The sequence below is a fragment of the Peromyscus eremicus genome, chromosome 6, assembly GCF_949786415.1.
Source record: "Peromyscus eremicus chromosome 6, PerEre_H2_v1, whole genome shotgun sequence".
Classification (NCBI taxonomy): domain Eukaryota; kingdom Metazoa; phylum Chordata; class Mammalia; order Rodentia; family Cricetidae; genus Peromyscus; species Peromyscus eremicus.
The window spans coordinates 16,598,228-16,618,568 of NC_081421.1; the positions used below are offsets into that span (position 1 = coordinate 16,598,228).

Below are 20,341 nucleotides of genomic sequence, written 5' to 3' on the forward strand. Positions count from 1 at the left end.
TGCTTCCGTCTCTTCTCTCTCGTCAGGACGGCTTTATCAAGCAGCAGACGTTAATGTGTTAACTCCATTCATGTTTCCCCCAGGCCTCCACCAAGCAATGACTGCCCTCAGGTGAGTCAAACAAGAAAGGGAGAGGATGACTGGAAACCTAGAAACCACTGACTTCCAAGAACATGAACGTTTGTGTGGGGGCCAATCTGTATGCAGCTTGGGAGTTGTGTCTGTGGCCGGCAGGGTGGGTTAGAAAAGAGGAGGGAGGACCCCTGGGTGTGAAGGACTTGGGGTGCACATTAGTAGTGTCAGATTCTATTACTGAGAATTCTCTCTTTAGGGTGCGAATATATCTCTAGAAATTGGGCTTCTTTAGGTTAAGTAAGCTTAAAGAGAATCAAATTGTGACGAAGAGGGAATTATCTAGATAAAACATAATAGATACATAAATTATACATCGTTCCAGAGGCCAGACATACCCTCCCATACTGAAAGCCCTCCCATGATGATTATAAAATCAATCTCTTCCCTACTCTTATGTTTATTTGAAAAGTCTATTTTAAAGTTTATTTGAAAAATAAACTGAGAAGAAAAAAAAAATCACTGTGGCCTTAGCAGTGAAAGGTGACGTCAGTTCTGTGTGCTGGCATCTCAGACTTAGGGAATTCTGAAGACTTAGCAGTGAAAGCTGACGTCAGTTCTGTGTGCTGGCATCTCAGACTTAGGGAATTCTGAAGACTTAGCAGTGAAAGGTGACGTCAGTTCTGTGTGCTGGCATCTCAGACTTAGGGAATTCTGAAGACTTAGCAGTGAAAGCTGACGTCAGTTCTGTGTGCTGGCATCTCAGACTTAGGGAATTCTGAAGACTGTTCTCTGACACGGGAGTGCTCGCGCCACACCTGAAATTCGGCTGTCAGGGGAGTAGACACCCCTCAGGTTCCGTGCAGAGTCAGGGCGATCTGCGGCTTCACCTGCTGTGACTGTGCACTGGCTAGTCAGCTCTGTACTCACACTCTCTTCCTTCAAGAATTGCTGCTTCCTAGTTCTTCAGAGGAACCAGACCGACAGACAGACAGACAGACAGATGCGAGCGTGCGCACACATGTGCATGAGCACACACACACTCTCTCTCTCTCTCTCTGATTTATGAAAATTTTAAGACCCAAATAGAGTCATTTTTCTGATATGTCAAGCAGTTTTGATCAAATGATTAGAAAACATTAAGTTGCTTTATCTAACATAAAAGAACTCTGCACACTATATGTCCAAAACTTCTCTTTAGAAAAAAAAATATTTTGTAATCCCAACACTTGAGAGGTTGAGTCTGGAAGACTGCCATGAGTTTGAAGCCAGCCTGGGCTGAGTACTGAGTACCTGGCCAGCCTGGGCTACAGAGTAAGGCCCTGTCACCAGAAAGAAAACCCAAAGTTTTTAAAGTGCAAATACCTTAGATGAAGTTCCCCTGGGATGTTGAAGAAAGAATACCAATGTGCCTGGAGTCCATTGGAAAGTAAAACGGGGTGTACAGATGCAGGGCAACCAAGTAGCCCTAAGCGGCATTGGAACCATTGGGATCTTTGAGTTGAGGGAGTGACGTATTGTGATTTTTTTTCTATATGCCTATGCACCGCAGTGTACACGTGGAGGGTCAGAAGACAACTTTCAGGAGTCATTTCTCTCCTTCTACCATGTGTGGGTCCCAGGAGTCAAACTCAGGTCACCAGGCTTGGCAGCAAGTGCCTGTACCCACTGGGGCATCTCCTGGGCCCCTGAAGTTGGGTTTTACAGGGGCTGTACAAGTCGCTTTGTTACACATTGATTTTGGTGAAGGGAAAGGACAGAAGCAGAGAAATTGCTTAGGAAGGCTCTACAACCATCCGAGTGAGAGTTCTGGGTGGCCTCAAAGTAAGAGCTGATGCTGGTGAAGCTGGAGAGAGAATGTGGCTCCAATAGCTGTGGGGGGTGTTGAAAATGAGTCAGTGTTTGAATCTGAAGCAGAACAGCAAGGATGAGACAGATAGGTGGGGACTTCGTGGGCGGGTTCTCAAGCAGGAGGAGGGACCATGTGCTGCCAGGCCTGGAGCTCCGGACTCAGCAGCAGCCAGGGCTACAGGAGTGAGGAAAAGTGCTGAGAGACAGGGGAAGAGTGGAGGCCTGGCTTTGGGTGTAGAAGCTGCTTGACTAGCAGGTGGTACTTTACACGTGCAACAGTTTCAGGGGAGAAGGATTCGGGGTCGCGGCCGAGAGAGTGACAGTGTGGTGAAAAGCACAAGCACTCAGACAGACATTCGGGGTTCTGGGGAGTTTCCCAACGAGAGCCCTCCCCACCGAGGTCACCTTAGCAAGGGACATGGTTAAGTCCTTGGTGGCCGCAGCATAGTGACCCACAGACGAGGGACACTGAGAACAAGGGACAGAAAGCCAGTGGGACCACTGTGAACCCAGGAGTGTTATCTGCGTGGAGCACACGTGTGATGGCAGAGGCAGACAATTCTCAACCCTTCCAAACCCGCTGGGATTTCAGAGGGAGTCTGCAAAGGAAATGGGACCTTTGCGCTAGAAGCGGGGACAGTTTTATTTTGGTGGCAGTGGATAAGAAGAAAACATCATCTTTATCACAACCATATAAAAACTGCATGCTCGTCTTTTCTGCCGGGATGGTTGGATTAAGGATTTTCAGAGAATCACAACAGACAGTTGTACTGACTGGGTAGTATTTAATATGATCAGGTCTTAAATAAGAAGCCATGAACATAAACATTCAAAACCAAATACATAATAAATAATCATTAAGTTATAAAGTACATCATTCATATTAAAAGTAAATTCTCAGGTGTAACTGTAAATAAAACAGAGCAATAATGTAGATTAATAATGCTATGAGTTTATTCACAAGTACAAAGAAGACACTTTCAGCTAAAATATTAATGGTCATAACTAATTTTATCTGAATTCTCATGACCTACCCTTCCTTCCTTCCTTCCTTCCTTCCTTCCTTCCTTTCTTCTTTCCTTATTGAGCAACTAAATATCACACTTGGATGACATTTACCTCAGAAGTGTGGTCAGGTGTTCCTGTAAGAGTACCCAGGTCATTGAAACTCAGACATACAAAGCTCAAAAAACAAAAATACAGAATAGACGCAGGAAAGCCCAGCACCCCCATTGTACAAATAAGGAAATGAAAACCGAAAGGGCTTAAGCAAGTGGCCACATTTCATGGCCAACAGCATGTCAGGTCTGTCATGTTGTCACCGGCAGGTGAACAATGGTATCCACAGGTTTTCCTTACATCCCTCTCAAGGACTCACTGAGTCTTAGACACAGAGAAGTGGAGGTACCACTATGCAAGACCTACTTCTTCTAGTTTATTCAAAGTATCACTTTCCCTTGGCTAGTGGTGGACCCTTTACTGGAGTTTCCAAACTATTCAAGCTCTTAGCCTGGGCACCATTGAATTATTTTTACTTCTAGAGTGGACATGCTCAATGATCTAAAAAGCTAGAACAGATTTTTAAACAATAAACACACCAAAATAAATACATTGTCTTAAATATAAAACCACAGTGTCAAGAAGTCAACAATTATAAAGCCAGAAAACAACAACCAAATAAAACTTGTAGACATGATCTCGCTCCATCATTTCTTTCTGAAGGACTGTGTCTTTGCTTCAGCTTTTGACCCTCAAACCCAACAACCTGTGCTAGCACCATTTGGCACGTAGGTGGGCTATGTGTATATAATATCAGGACTTGCACATTTACGTGATTTCTTTACAATAATATATTTCAAACTTTTAAGAGAGTACATTGTTTCTGGTTGTGACACTTTGCTGGGAATTAATCAAATAATCAGCTGTATGTTAGAGCTGTACACTAAGTCTGTGTTTGTTTTAAAAGCGCTTTTAAGTACAGACATTTCTGCCTTGGAGCAACGCCCCCTACAACCCACTCCAGTACATGCTCTTGGGCTCTCAGATCCATTTTAACAATAAGAAATTCTCGAAGAGATTATACTATTCCAGGGAAAATACCTTTCTAGACTTTAACCTCACATTGAAACAGATGTTGGAATTTATACCAAATGCAGAACCCTTTGTTTATTTTACCATTTATGGTTAAAAGATTGGAATGTTAAGTAAAAGTCTGTTTAAAACTGGGACAGAACCTCTGGTCTCTTGGTTAATCTCCTGATTTTGATCTTAAATAGATGGTTAAATTTAACTTATCAAAAGTGTGCATACAATGTGTCTTAAATGCTCAACATTTGAAATGTCTTTATCTCAGAAGTCTCATTGTACAAAGAGGAAAGACTGGACACAGGAAAGGACACTAATGACTGGATTAGAAGACTGATCACAACACACCCATACTATTTGAGACGAGAGCTACAAAACCTTAAAACTCTATTTGCTCCAGAAGACTCTGCTGATGTTTGCCCTACCATAGGTTTTAGTTGCCATCTTCACAAGTTTAAAATATTAGCTTATAAAAGGACTTGACGTTGGGAGAAGTTAACCCTGCTTCTTAATATGCCATTACCACTTTAGAAAGACAGTGAAGACCAGGAATGAAGTCCATAAATAGGTTAAAATCTACTGTATTTAAATATTTTGATAGACCTAATAAAGAAGAAAAATTGCTTGTACCCATCTAGGAAAACTCTCCCCTATAACATAAATAGATTAGATATCTGTATGCTGGATGTTCAATTGGAAGGGCAAGCCCTTCAGACATGCTTTCAAGTACAGTTTTCCTTAGAGAATAAAGACTTCAATTTCCGATTTCACCTTACTCTTCTGTATTTTCAGCTTACATCATTCAGTTAGGATCACAAAAGGTCTTATTCTTGCAGACCAACAGTTTCTCTAGCTGTATTTTTAGTTAAAATCTTTAGTTTTCCCCTTCCAGTCAAAGCATGTCACAGTTGGGCAATAAGATGAAGACGTCACAACTTGAGAAGTCACAGAAATCCATGACACGGGAAGCTGAGCTCTCTGAGGAGAGATTTTCTGAGTTGACAGCCCGGAGTCTGTCAGTGAACTGCAATGTCTGTGTAGTAATTTGGTGAAGAATCTTAGCGTGCAGTGTTTGAGTCGTTCCTATGGGAACATACTGTACTTCTCCATTCACAATCCCAGGAAGCAAGAGGCACTCCCGTTTGTGAGCGTCTATAGTGTGTGGTGTCTCCTCGGGTCCTTGGGAATCTTCAGGTCCTGTGTGTTCTAGGAAAGATGCTGATGAATCATCTGTGGAGACAATGGTCCGTGAGTCACTGGGTGCAAGAGACAATGAAGGAGAGAAATAAACACATTTAAGGCACATACCTTTTGAAGGAGCCATCTTAGTCTTTCTAGGAATTCTTTGGGTGCTTTTTTCTCATAAGAATCACAGGATGGACATTTCTGGAAATCAAATAAATAAGCAAATAAAAGGTTACATTCTTTAAAAAAATTCTATGTTGTAAAATATTTATGTAAAGCATATTTCTTCTATTGAAAACATAAGTCATGTTCAGTAACAAACATTAGGAAAAATTTGTAAAATTGTTCTGGAATCCATTTGTGATTTCATCCTCAGAAACAACTCCATAATGTTTTGGTGTTTAAAATATGGTGGTATCTTTTTTGCTCCTTTTATTCTGTTTTATTTGCATTCTTGTTATACTGGTTGATACAAGCTGTTTGTTGTTATTTCTATTTATTTTTTTATTTAGCCAGTTACAAGTATTTCCTAGGCATTAGATATGCTTTCAGTACAGAATATATGGCAGTCGCTTTATTTTCCAACCCAGAATGGTGCTCTCATTACTTTTGGATACAGAAGTGGTGTCTAGCTTTCCCCTTATGTGCAAATCTACAGAGAACATCTCTGCAGATAATATTTCATATGTATCTGTTTGATTTGGTAAATTCCTAGAAGTTTATCAAGTAGAGCAACTTTTTATGAGTGTTGCTCACTCTTCTCCTTCCTTCTCGCCCTCCTCTTTCCCTCCTTCTCCCTCTCTCCTTCAGCTTCATGCCTATTCCCCTTCTGATACCAGAACAGCAGGCCCTTTCTAGCTGCTCAGTCACGTGATGTTACAATGAGAACATCCTGTGGAAACACAGTAGCTATGTTCTGCTCGACACAGCTGTTTTTGAAACCTGGAGAAAGTTGGCCTTTTTAGTAGATCTCACTTTCTTCCCCTAGAAACGAGGATGCTTAACCCAGAGAGCTGGGCTCCGCGTCTGCACCACACACCACCATTTCCTAAGTCCCTGGCCCTGAGTCCCAGAGCTGTGTTCAGTTCCTCGGTTCCTTCCTTCCTCTTCCCTCCCTCCCTCCCTCCCTCCCTCCCTTCTTTCCTTCCTTCCTTCCTTCCTTCCTTCCGGCTTCTTGAACAGGGTCTCACCCTCATAACCCAGGCTGTCCTGGAACTCTCAATCCTCCTGCCTCAGCCTCCTGGGTGCTGGGCTCAAAGACATGCACTACCATCTCAGGCAGTTCCTTTCTTTGTGAAGAAAGTTTTAGAGGGACATTTTCACATACTAACCTCGAGGAGCAATCAAAAGAAACCAGACCCCCACTAATAATGTAACTACTATTTCATTTCAGTCCGTGTAGAATTTCTTGAAGGACAAACTGGCAAACAAAACAGAGCAACTCCTTTTTGTTATCTCTGCTGGTTTTGATTAATGCTTGAGTTACTCGATTCTTGAGTCTCTGAATTGCAAGTGAGTTGGTCAAAGAGAAGATATTCAAGAAAAATTCAGAGTCCCAAAGAAGGAACCTGGAAATTTTCCAGCCTCATAAAAGGGTGTTCCCCTTAAATTCAATATTAACTCTGCTTTTGCCTGGGACAGTAATATTTTAATCTTGGCATCTTATAGGTTATCTCTTTTCTTGTTGGAGAATTGGGATCTATTCCCTGATAACAATGACAAGAGTAACTCCAGCACATGAACGAAAGGAAAAGATTCACTTCTAACAATTAAATTCTCTTCCTAATGGCTTCTTCACTCTGGAAGCTTCCATTAACAGACTGCCAGGGTGGTAGACAGATCTTGTTGGGTTTCTAGAGGTGACACCACTTCTCAAAATGTACCTTGTACGATGTGGACTAACTCTTCAAGAAGGCACAAGGGGCTCTAGCTGTGTGTTTGTGAAGCACAATATGTTACAGTACTCAAGGGAAAGTAAGATAGGTAATATACTGCAAACAAGAGAGACAACAAAGGCAATCTTACAACTAAGCTCTTCTGCTTTCTCCCAGCCTTGGCGGCAGGCAGCCTCCTCCTCAGCTGAGTGACTAAGTCACTGATGATTGTCTTATTGCTTCCTGGGTTTGCTGGCTTGAGTTTGGCCTTCTGGAAACAGGCAAAAGCTGAGTGCTCACAATGCTCCTGAAGGAGAGATAATTAGCATATGTTAATACCCAGAGAGAGATAATTAGTATATGTCAATGTCCTGAAAGAGATAAGTAGCATTTGTTAATACCCTGAAAAAGATGATGAGCATATGTTAATGAATGTTATTCCAAAGGTTAAAAATGACCTTCCAGACCTCAATTTCTGTTTGCATTATCTCGTCTTGGGCATTTGTTTTAGTGGCTGCATTAGGTCTGGTCATATCTCCATTTAAACTCTGCAGAAGACAGAAGTTCCACTCAGACAGCTTCTATATGTAGGAGAAGAAGAAGGAGCCCCTTCCTGCTGCACAGAGATGAGCAGGGGCCTCACCCTTCACAATTCCCTATGCCCGGTACTGTGCTGAATGCCACTCTGAGGTTAAAGTGGTGGGCATGAGCTTTGTGGGGTTGGATGTGTGTGTGTGTGTGTGTGTGTGTGTGTGTGTGTGTGTGTGTGTGTGTACTGTGCACACAGGCATATTTGTGTATGTGTGTGTGGGAGATGAAAACCCAGGACCAAACATATACTAGGAAAGCAGTCTACCACGGAGCTAACAGATCAGCCTTTCTATCTGTGACAGAGAATTTAGTTTAAAAGCACAGTTGCTGAATTCTGAGGCTGTAAATTGTGACCAGTGGCAACTCTGGGAAAGTGATCCAACAGATCTGTTCCACTTGTTGCCACATCTGTCCACCATGCACACAGGAGTCTCATGGGTGATGTGCCTGGAGCAGGGCTCTAGTCTGTGCCTGTCACAGGTCGTCATCAGCAAGTGCTCAGTTACTGTTTGTGGAGTCGATCAATGAGGTGAGTGAGTTAAGACCAGGGCAGTAGCTCGATCTGAGAGTCACTGCACCTGCTCAGGCCATCGAACATTTTGTGAAGCCCCAGTCACATCCTTGTCTGGGTAGGGCAGGGTTCCCCATGAATCGAGAGTCAAAATCCAGAAGGTAAGACTTGCTTAGCCAGTGGAAGGACGGCCTCTTTAGCAGAGTTGTGTCACAGAGACTGGGAAAGCAAAGGGAATGAGAAGCAAAGCCTTCCCTTTGGTTTGGCCACATAACTACCGGGCAGTGGAGAAGCCCAACTCTTAGCAATGGAATGCGCTGGAAGGACACACCAGGCAGGTGCTGCTTCTCCATGGAGTTAAAGCCTCGGCTCTGGAAGGGCAACACCTGCAACGCTTCACTGATCCAGAGCTCCTGTCTGGGTGGCTTTCACCCACATCGCCGTTTCCTTTAGCAAATGTCTGTGTGCTGTTATTCTCCCCCTGGAGGTGCCACATCTTCGTTTCACTGGTGTGCACAGAAGCCACCAGCTCCCAACCAAAGGCCTCCCTCCTTCCCAGCGACGCTGCCGGAACCTTCCCAGGGACAATCAGCTGAAAGAGCAGCCTGCTTTGCATTTTCCAACGCGTACACTTGCCCGATGTGAATGTTGACTAATAACACAAGCCCATCAGCCTTGCTTTGCATAGGTAGCCGCAAGCCCAGCAGGCCTTATCTAGTTCCTTCTATCAGGGTAGCTTGCCTGCCACCAGTGCGAGGTGCCGGCCTTCCCATGTTTGCCAAAATGCTTATTTAATAGAAACTATTTATAAATGTTAATTATAGCACTTTTTTTTCCTTGAAAACCACATGTTCATGTTTGTTGAAGTTTTTTTCTTTTCTCTTCTTTTTGACCACAACCGGCTTAACTTACTGGAAAAAAATAATATTCATATTTAAAGAGGTAAATTTTCCAGCTGAAACTGAAAACGCTAACTGCTTCATCCGTGATGATCTGAGAAACCAGCATTTCTCACAGAGGTTCATTTTGCTGAGTTAACATTTTCATTTGTACACTGAAAGAAAATTAGGTTCCAAAGAAGCCTGGGGAGGTGTCCTAAGAGCCAACTCCCTGAGACTATCCTGTCAGGAAGGGTCAGGCCCAGCCATCAAAGCTTCACATCCAGACTAGAAGAGAGAGATGACATCAGGATGTGGACGCACCGCTGTCCCCACCTGTCCACTGACAGACACTGGCCTTCGTTTGGTTTTGTCCTACAGGAAGCAGCCTGTCTGTGGAAATGTGTGATCAGGGACAAGGATCTTCAGGTTGGATTTTAGTGTTCAGCAAAGGCAGAAAAGTGGTGAGGAAACAGGCCCTGCCTGAGGAATGCAGAGCTGAGTGGGAACATGGAGGGAATGGGAGGCTCAGAGTTAGAGGATGACTATGCCAGGTGCTCCTGGCTGCTTCCTCAGGTGGGCCTCGCTGGAGAATGTGACGTGCATGGCTTCTGCATGGAAGGTACAGTAAAGAAGCCAAAGAGAGGAGTTAAAAAGCCAGCTCTCTCTTTAGCCAGAAAAGAGATTCCCATAAAAGGCATACCTGGCTTGCTAGTTCTGCAACTGGATATCTGAAAAACTAAGATGAATTTCTTAAACCCATTTCTGCCCTGGTTGTATTTCATCCTTTGGAAGGAAAGCCGTCGCCTGTCAGCGTAGAGTGTCTCACCAGCTGTGTTAGGTGACTTACCTTTGTCACACTCACTCACAGACGGAAGCTTCCCAGTGGCACCATGACTGAGGCACTGGGTGACTTGGTTGTCAGATCCATTCTGCAGTCTAGAGCACTCACTAGCATTCCTGGCCTCTAACAGCCAGATGCCAGTAACACACTCACCCCCATTCCCAACTGTGCCAACCAAAGTTTCCCCACATACTGTCAAGTGCCTACCTAGGGAGGGGAGGCAAACCCCTGGAGAGATGAGACAAGGAAAAGCAGAAGAGGGGTGCCCATTACAGACCTCAGTAGCTTTGTAGAATTTGTTACAGATTCTGCTTTGGATACTAGCTCTGAAAACTTGATATACAGCTCCTGTGGCCCTTACTGCCTTCCTCTTCCTCAAACTGTTTTGAGTTTGCTTGCCAGCATAGCTTGGAGATGTTAGTTAGAGCTATACCCATTGCTTCGTAGGTAGTACTGCCTGATCAGATCATCAGGAAGATGCCAGTTCACTGAGACATATTCTCATGGAGATGTAAGATTTCGAAACATCCTGCAGGAGAAGATGGATCACTAGAGACTGGGAAGGAGGCAGATGGAGAAAACAGATGGCAGGTGGACAAGATGTATGCGTGTACACAATCACAGACATACAGTCAACTTGTATAAATAATGTGTATAGCAATGTAATGGGATAAACATTAAGGTGGCTACTGGGAAATTCAGACTTAAAATGACATCTTTCACTAAAAAGCATATGTAAGAAGTAGTCATTGGCTCAACCTGCTGAAAACGAGGGATTTTCCTACTTTTTACTTTGCAAAGTATAGATTGTAGGTAGGAAACCCCAGAAAGAACTTCACCCACAGCAATCAACACAGTGTGTAAGATGCTGAGAAATCGACACGTTAAAAAAAAGTCTTGCTTATTGGAAATGTCCTTTCAATAAATTGAATGTGCTACTTTCATTTTAGCGGCTGCTTATTAGGAAGGATCTAGTAAACACAAGAGTGGTCATGTTCAGAGCTAGAGCTAGAGAGTGAATTGTGGAGCAGAGCAGAAGCTGTGACTCATTCACTTTCTAACCTTTAACACTGTCATTTACCATAATTCTTTTCTTTGAATGTATCTGTGTGGTGCCCTAATTACTGGTAACACTTTCCTGGTTTTCCTAATTCACGCAATTAAAGGTCTAGCAGTGCGAGCACTTCCCCAGTTTCATTCACAATGTTAAGGTGCCAAGCAGAAGACCAGGTCAAAGGAGTTCTTGGGGGAAAGAAAGACTGGCAGAAGCCCCTCTGCACTGCATGCCAAGCCTCTCCTCCACGGGACTTGGCTATGAATGGTGCAAGAGTTGGAATGTGCATCTGTTCAAAATGACCCTTTTGAAAGACCTCGCCAAAGGCCAAAGACAAGAGGACTCACTGAGGCCAAGGTACATGGGAATTACACTCAGAGACTTTTGATTGCCATACTCTGTACCTTCCTTCCAATCTACTTCTTTCTTTCTTTCTTTTTAAAGATTTGCTATGAAAATTCAAATATTACCTCTTATCTTCAATAAGATTACAAAGAAAGTTATAGAGCTTTCATGCCTAAGGCTCTGAAAATGTGATTATCTATTTCTCATTCAGAAACTGATCCCAGCACAGATTTATATCCTTGTTGATTTGTCTTAGTAATGATTCTTAGTATTCTTAGAGGCTCTAAAGGGTAATCATGTATTTTATAAGGATACAATATGATATGTCATTGTTTAGTTTGCTGATAAATTTTTGGATACATAGACAAAATGAAAATGAATATTTTACCAATTATTAATCCCCAAAGTCATTGAAAAGAAGCATACACCTAAATCATCATTCTAGAGCTTTGTTAGACTTTAAAGTTTACATAAAGTACATTTTCAGAAATCAGTTCAGCTGATCTTACCTTTATATCTTGTGGAGCTGGCAGAAGTTCAGGATCCTAGCCAAAAGAGAATTAGTTCTGAGTTAGTGATATAAGTCAAAAGATTCCTTTCACATTAGTTGAAAAATATTATTTAAATTTCATTGTGACAAACATGGCCTTACCAAGTCATTCACATAAATTTTCAGCTGTTCAACAATGTCTACAAGGTGACGAAGTCTAATCAGGAGGCGATCTGGCCTTTGGGGGCTCGTTTTATGGGCCACTGTCCCCAAGAAGATGACTATCAGACAGATAAGGGTCCTCTCCATGCCACCAGAACTGGGTCTCCAACTACCAGATGAGCAGGACCTGGGTCTGGTTTTCACTTCAGCCTGACTGTGGACAGGTTGTCTCTTCAGCTACCTATTTATTCATCCTTCAAGGAGAGGCAAAGCCCTCCCATTGCAGCTGGAAATCTTCGTACAGTGGATGACTGTGAGTAAGTCGTTTTTCTTTTCCATTGGCTAGGTATACGTGTGCGTGTGGGGGCAGGGATGGACAGAGTCCACAGAATGTGCCCCATCTGCATCTTAGACAGGAAAAAGAGAGACATGGGTGAATTCCAGTTTTCAGCACTCACCAAGAAGTGTGTGTGTGTGGCACACAGGAGGCACCACCAGGTTTCAGAGAAGTAAACACAAACACTTTGATCCCTGGTACCTTACCTGGTTTGTCTGACAGTCATAAGGACACTTCTACAATGAGTAAAGAGCTAGTACGTCCTTTGTTGCAGGAACTTTTCATAGGGTAATGACTATACCTCTCGACTGAACCATCCTGTACTCCATTGCAAAAATGGACTAGGTTAACTTTTAGGAAAAATTGTGATAAGGTAGTTTCCTAACTAGCAAGAATATTTTAGATCCTTATCAGGTTTCAGAATGTTAAAATAGGATTTGCTTCCAGTTTTCACCAATGCATCTTTAGATAGCACTAATGGTGCTTCCAGACACTTTGCGTAATAATCTGGTTCGTAAATATAATAAACTGTTTTGATGAACTCTGTAGACAGTGCACACTCCATCAAGAGCTTATTATATCTTCATTAAAATAAGGACCCACAAATTCTGTAGTGTCTACTGCTTGTATTTAACACATCAGTTAAATACATGAACAGGGCAAATGCTCCTTTCTGTCCAAGTTTAAAAAAAATCTTCGAACACCAAGAGCAAAATATTTCTGTTGGACATTGTCTCCAGGGTCTAAGCAACATGCTTCTAAGTGCATTTGTGACCAGGTAGAGGCTGATAAAAGTCTCAGAGACCAGAAGCGATTTTCAGCATCTGCCTCTTCTGCATTTCTTGTCCTATGACCCTTCACCCATTGGAAAAAGTTGAGTATAATACTGTAGCTCAACAGACGTTTAAGCCACAGTCAAGTATGTCTTACAAATAATCCTCTTGACTATAGATTTTGACTTATCTGTTTGTTTATCTATTTTTTCACACACTTACAACCATCCTGTATTCCAGAATGTTATGCTGCCAACGTAGTTTGTACCTGATTTACTCTGAAGGTTGGACTGTGAAGTTTTTATCATAGAATACCTATTCAAGCTATGATTTTATGCAAGAGATGAGCATTCTTACAGTATGGTGAAGAGGTGCTTCCTATAATCATCAAATTCCATAAGGGAAGTTGCTGTGTAAACTTATTAACCAATGAGGACTAAGGCTCTCCACTTGGAGCATCCCATTGCTTTGCCCACGTGGTCTTTTCTACATGTTTTCCTTATGCATCTAAATGGATGTCCATTCCTGAACACATGTGGGGATTAAAAGTTCATTTTCAAAAGCAGAGTTCCCGAGTTCAAATCTAGACTCTAACAATGAATTGTCACATGACCTGGGCATGTTCTGGTGAAGGTAAGACAGGAGCCTTAAAGGCTTACAAGCCAAAGGAAAGGGCTAAGTATAACACATGATAAAGTCCCAGGACATTAACTTATCCTGGATGAAGGTGGAAAGAACATACAGACCCACAGAAAGAAGGGCTAGATCAATGCTCAGCCACACGCATGGCATGGCTTTAGTGGTGAAGTCATGCTGCCCATAAAAGTGCTGTTCTTGATCTCAATGCAAACCCTCTGTCACATCCCAAGACCTCCCAGCCCTTGCTACAAGCCACCTGTCAAGATCAAGTCTCAAGTGCCCTGCCCTACATCCCAACCTAAGTCCTTCCCATGGGAATCCCTAGAGAGAGTTCTGTAGCACTGAGTATGTTAGCATTATGGGACTCATAGAAAGGAAGGCAAAGGGTCAAGATCAAAGTAGATGTGATGACAGAAACAGAGGCTGGGTGGCACACAGGCCAGAGTCATGGGAAACTAGTCCTCCGAGGCTTGGAAAACCAAGGGCTTGCCTAAGAACATTGGAAAACACAGATATTTACATTACAATTCTTAACAGTAGCAAAATTACAGTTATGAAGTAGCAACAAAAACAATTGTATGGTTGCGGAGCGGTCACCACCACATGAGGAACTGTGTTAAGTGGTCACACCACTGGAACAGAGCACTCAGAAGGAATGCAGCCCCACCGTGCATTGACTGTTCCGTGAGCTCATTTGAACCTTTTGAACTGCAAGTCATTTACCTTGTTCTGGTTTTTGTTGTTGTTGTTTTGTTTTTGTTTGGCTAGCAAATATGGTATTATTTTATTTTCCCCTTTTATTGAAAATAGATTTTTTTCCTCATACAATATATCCTGATTATGGTTTCCCCTCCCTCTACTCCTCCCAGTTCCTCCTCACCTCCTCTCCCTTCCAGATCTACCCCATTTCCATCTCTTATTAGAAAACAAACAGGCATCTAAGGGATAATGAGAAAATAAAATATAATAAGGACAAAACAAATAAACAGAAGGAAAAGAGCCTAAGAAAAGGCACAAGAAACAGATACAGATGCAGAGACCCATTTGTCTGAACACTTAGGAATCCCATAACAACACTAAACTAGAAACCATAATATATACACAAAAGGACCTGTAGGGTAAAAAGAGAGGGGAAAATATAATAGTGATGATGATGATGATGATAATGATGATGATGATGAGGAGGAGGAGGAGGAGAAGAAGAAGAAGGAGAAGGAGAAGGAGAAGGAGAAGGGGAAGGGGAAGGGGAAGGAGAAGGAGAAAAGGAGAAGGAGAAGGAGAAGATAAAATTTAAAAAAAGAAAAGAAAAGCCCTGACATGACATTATGAGACAAGGAACCTCCAAAGAATCCTTAGAGTTCATTTTCTATTGGCATCTTCTGCTGGGCATGCAGCCTGCCCTTAAGAGTATTTGTTTCCCCAGTGAGACTCCCTTGGAGAAAACTAAATTTTCATTTGCAAGTGATTATCAATTTGACATAGCTTCTGGGTTAGGGATGGAGGTACGTGTCTACTTCTCCTTTCAGCCCTAGGACCTCATCTGGTGCAGGCCCATGCAGGCCCTATGCATGCTGCCTCAGCCTTTGAGTTCATATGTCTGTCAGTCCTGTTAATTTAGGGGGCCGTGTTCCCTTACTGTCCTCCATCCCCTCCAGCTTTTACATTCTTCCTACCCCCTTTTCCTCCTTTTCCACAAGGTTCCCTGAGCCCTAAGGAGAGGATCTGATGGAGACATCCCATTTAGAGCTTTGTTCCAAGGTCTCTCATTCTCTCCATACTGACTGGCTGTGAATGCCTGCATTTGTTCTGCTGAAGGAAGACGCTTCTCTGACGATGGCCAAGCAGAGCACTGATCTATGAGTATAAGAGAATGTCATTGGGAATCATTTGACTGTTAGGTGTTTTTTTGTTGTTTGTTTGTTTTTAGAACAGTAGTATTTGGTTTTACCCCAGGTCCCTGGGCTATCTAGTCTCAGGTTCTTAAAGTCACCCAAGCAGTGTATCAGGAATGGGTTCCATCTCCTGGAGTGGGCTTTAAATCAAATCAGATATTGATTGGTTACTCCCATAAGATTTGTGACACCATTGGATTACCATATCTTATAGGCAGGACACCATTGTAGATCAAAGGGTTTGCGGCTAGGTTGGTGTTCTGTTTCTCCTTTAGTAGCATGCAGAGTGCCTTCCTGTACCAAGACACTAGAACATAGGGATGAAGGCTCTATGTAGGCACCAGCTCAACTTCTCCATGTTCAATGACTTAGGTAGGCATTGTCTTCAGCCATGGAGCCTTGCTCTCAGCTTGTGGAGAGCAAACTATAGTCTTAACAACAGCCTGGGTTGTTTGGGGGTTCCTGTGGGAACCTTTTGGCCAACAACTCAAATAGATGTAAGCCAATCGCCATATTGGAAGATTCATTTGGTGATAAGAGATATCCAGTTGGGATTCTATCTACCCCATTATTTGGCAATTTCATTTAGATCTCCTTCATATATACATATATTTTAGGAAACATCTACTGTATTGGGTTTCCATACTACCCTTCAAATGGCCCTTAATTTCAGTGGTCTCTCCCTGTATTCCGTCCCTTGTGCCCCTCTTTCCTCTCCCTCCCCACTTGACCCTCCCATTCCAGCCCCCCTCCATACCTTCATAACCATCTATTCTACTTACCTTTCTTAGGGAAATTTGTATGATCTCTACTAGTCCCTTACTCTATACCTAACCTCTGTGGTTCAATGGATGGTAACTTAGTTATCATTGACTTCATGACTAAATCTATATATAAGTGAATACATACCATATTTGTCTTTCTGGGTCCAGGTTACCTCATTTAGGATCACTTTTTTCTAGTTTCTTCCTTTTACTCACAAATTTCATGATTTCATTCCTTTTAAAGGCTGAGTAATATTCCATTGTGTAAACACATCACATTTTCTTTATCTACTAGACTGCTAAGAGACATCTAGGTTATTTCCAGTTTCTGGCTATTCTGAATAGAGCAGTAATGCATATTGTTGAGCAAGTATCTCTATGGTTAGAATGAAGCATCTTTTGGTTATATGGCCAAGAGTGGTATAGCTGGATCTTGAGGTAGATTGATTCCCAGCTTCCTGAGAAACTGCCGCACTGATTTCCATAGTGGCTGTACAAGTTTGCACTCCTACCAGCAATAGATGAGTGTTCTTACTCCACATCCTCATCAGCATGAGCTATCACTTGTTTTCCTGATCTTTGACATTCTGATGAGTGTAAGATGAAATCTCAGAGCAGTTTGATTTGCATTTTCCTGATGATAAAGGGTGCTGAAAATTACTTTGTTTCTTGACCATTTGAGTTTCCACTTTTGAGAATTCTCTGTTTAATCTCTGTGGCCCATTTTTAATTGGGTTATTTTATCTTAATATCTAGTTTCATGAGCTCTTTATATATTTTGGATATCGTCCTCTATCAGATGTGGGGTTGGTGAAAATCTTTTCCCATTCTGTAGGCTGCTGCTTTGTCTGGTTGACAGTTTCCTTTGCCTTATAGAAGCTTTTCAGTTTCATGAGGTCCTGTTTATTAATTGTTGATCTTAGTGCCTGTGCTATTGGTGTTCTGTCCAGATAGTCCTCTCCTGTGCTAGTGACTTCAAGGCCATTCCACCTTTCTCTTCTATCAGGTTCAGTGTGTCTGATTTTATGCCGAGGTCTTTGATCCATTTGGAGTGGAGTTTTGTGCAGAGTGGTAAGTATGGATCTATTTGGATTCTTCTACATGCACCACCCAGTTTGACCAGCACCACCTGTTGAAGATGCTTTTTGTTTCCAGTGTGTATTTCCTGCTTCTTTATCAAAAATTGGTTTCCATAGGCTTGTGGATTTATATTTGGGCCTTCTTTATCATAAATTGGTTTCTATAGGTGTGTGGATTTATGTCAACTCAATTCCATTATTTGGCATGTCCTTTTTTATGCCAATACCATGTGGTTTTTAGTACAACTTGATATAGGGGATAGTGATACCTCCATAAGTTCTTTCATTATTCAGGATTGTTTTAGCTATCCTGTGTTTTTGTGTTTCCGTAGGAAGCTGAAGATTATCCTTTCAAGATCTATGAAGAACTGTGTTGGAATTTTGATGGAGATTGCATTGAATCTGTAGATTGCTTTCAGTAGGATGACTATTTTTACAATGTTAATTCTACTGATCCATGAACATGGGAGATCTTTCCATCTTCTAATATCTTCTTCAGTGTTTTCTCCAATATCTTAAAGTTTTTATCACTTAAGTCTTTCACTTGCTTGCTTAGAGTTTTATATTTTTTATATATAAAAATATTTTGTATTAGTTGAGACTATTGGGAAAGGTTTTATTTCCCTGATTTCTTTCTCAGTCCATTTGTTGTTGGTACATAGGAGAGCTACCAATTTCTGTGAGTTAATTTTGCATCATCTACTGACTGAAAGTGTTTATCAGCTGTAGGAGCTTCCCAATAGAAATTTTAGGATCACTTCTGTACACTATCATATCATCTGAAAATAACAATACATTGACTTCTTCCTTTCCAGTTTGTATTCCCTTGATCTCCCTCAGTTGTCTTATTGCTCTAGCTAAAACTTCAAGTACTATATTGAAGAGATGTGGAGAGAGTGGACAACCTTGTCTTGTTCCTGATTTTAGTGGAATTGTTTTGAGTTTCTTTCCTTTTAAGTTGAAATTGGCTATGGACTTGCTGTGAATTGCCTTTATTATGTTTATGTGTGTCCCATGTATCTCTATTCTCTCCAGAACTTTTATCATGAAGGAGTGTTGGATTTTTATCATGAAGGTTTTTTCAGCATCTAATGAGATGATCAGGTGATTTTGGCCTTTCAGTTTGTTTATATGGTGGATTTCATTTATTGATTTGTAAGTGTTGAACTATCCCCGAATCTCTGGGATGAAGCCTATTTGATCATGGTGAATGATCTTTTTGATATTTTCTTGGATTCAGCTTGCAAGTATTTTATTGATAATTTTTGTATCTGCGTTCTTAAGGGAAATTGGTCTGTAATTCTCTGTTTGGTCTTTATGTGTGGTTTGGGTATCAGGGTAACTGTGGCCTCATAAAATAAACTGAGTAATGTTGCTTCTGTTTCTATTTTGTGGAATAATTTGAGAAGTATGTACATTAACTCTTCTTTGAAAGTCTGATAGAATTCTGCACTAAAACCATCTGGCCCTGGGATTTTAATGACCACTTCTATTTCACTAGGCATTGTGGGGCTATTTAAATGGCTCTTCAGAACATGGTTTAACTTTGGTAAGTGATATGTATGGAGAAAATTATCCATTTCTTTTAGATTTCCCAGTTGATGAAGTACAGGTTTTTAAAGTATGTCCTTATAATTCTCTGGATTTTCTCAGTGTCTGTTGTTATGTCCCCCTTTCATTTCTAATTTTGTCAATTCGGATATTCTCTCCCTGCTTTTTAGTTAATTTGGATAAGGGTTTATCGATGTTATTGATTTTCTTATTGATACTCAGATAGAATTCAGGGAGTTATTTCAATTTTCTAGTATCTGTTGAGACTTGCTTTGTGTCCGAGTATGTGGTCAGTTTTGGAGAAAGTTCTATGAGATGCAGAGAAGAAGGTATATTCTTTGGTTTGGGTGAAATGTTCTATAAATATCTGTTAGGTCCATTTGGTTCACCATGTCAGTTAGCTCCAACATTTCTGTTTTTTTCCAGTTGTTAAAAGAACTACACTGGCTTGCTTCTTAGGTCCATTTGCATGGAATATCTTTTTTCATTCTTTTCCCCTGAGGTGATATCTATCCTTGATGTTAAGGTATGTTTCTTGGATGCAACAGAAGGATGGATCCGTTTTTATATCCATTCTGTTCATCTGTGTCTTTTTCCTGGATTATTTTAAGTCATTGTGTATATAAGAATTTGTTGTAAAAGCAACAGGAAAGTAAAATGCTTAGGTATGGATTTTGTTTAGTTTTAATGGGGTCTCATGCATCTCACACTGGTATCAGACTAGTCATAGAGCCCCCAAATAACCTTGAACTTCTCATCCTCCTGATAGCACCTCCCAAGCAGCAGGGTTAACAGGTGTGGCTACCATACATGACATGTGTCATCCTGGGTGTGGAATCTGGGGCTCCTGCACTCTAGGCAAGCACTCTAAAAAGGAGTTATATCCCCAGCCCTGGAATGTTTCCTCTTGGGAAAAAGGTAGAAAAATTATATGAGAGGGAGGAGCATAGATGTGACACTGTCGGGCTTTTGGAGTGTGCAGACAGGAACAAGGAAGTGTGGCCACGAGAGGAAAGACGAGCAGAGATCTCTTGCAGTGTGCACTTCGGAGATTAAAACGTGAGACTGGAGTTCTTGGTCCCGAGAAGCCCTCAGTCAGAACCCGCAGTGCGCTTCAGAGCCACAAAGATGACCTCGCCTTTTATTTGAATTTACTACTAGGTTGAGTGACAAGGCCAGATTTTACCTAGTTACATGGGCAAAGAAGATTATTCTCTGCTTCAAATGTAGCCCATGGCTTCTCTTCACATCTCAGTGGCTTTTACTCATGAAGTCACAGTCATTTGTATCATGAGGAAGCAGCAGGGCTGCTACATCTGCTTTAAAAATGAAAATGTTGAAGTCTCCCACTGTTAATGTGTGGG

General features: G+C 41.7%; 1 protein-coding gene across 1 annotated transcript; it reads right to left on the reverse strand.

Moving 5' to 3' along the window:
* Window positions 1-5,214: 5,214 nt before the first annotated feature.
* Il21 (interleukin 21) lies at window positions 5,215-12,089 on the reverse strand. Its single transcript, XM_059264675.1, has 5 exons — window positions 11,943-12,089; window positions 11,800-11,835; window positions 7,219-7,374; window positions 5,317-5,394; window positions 5,215-5,238 (listed from the first exon to the last, which is right to left on the reverse strand). Exons 1-5 carry the CDS (start codon window positions 12,087-12,089, stop codon window positions 5,215-5,217), a joined length of 441 nt encoding a protein of 146 aa, XP_059120658.1.
* Between the last annotated feature and the right edge of the window lie 8,252 nt (window positions 12,090-20,341).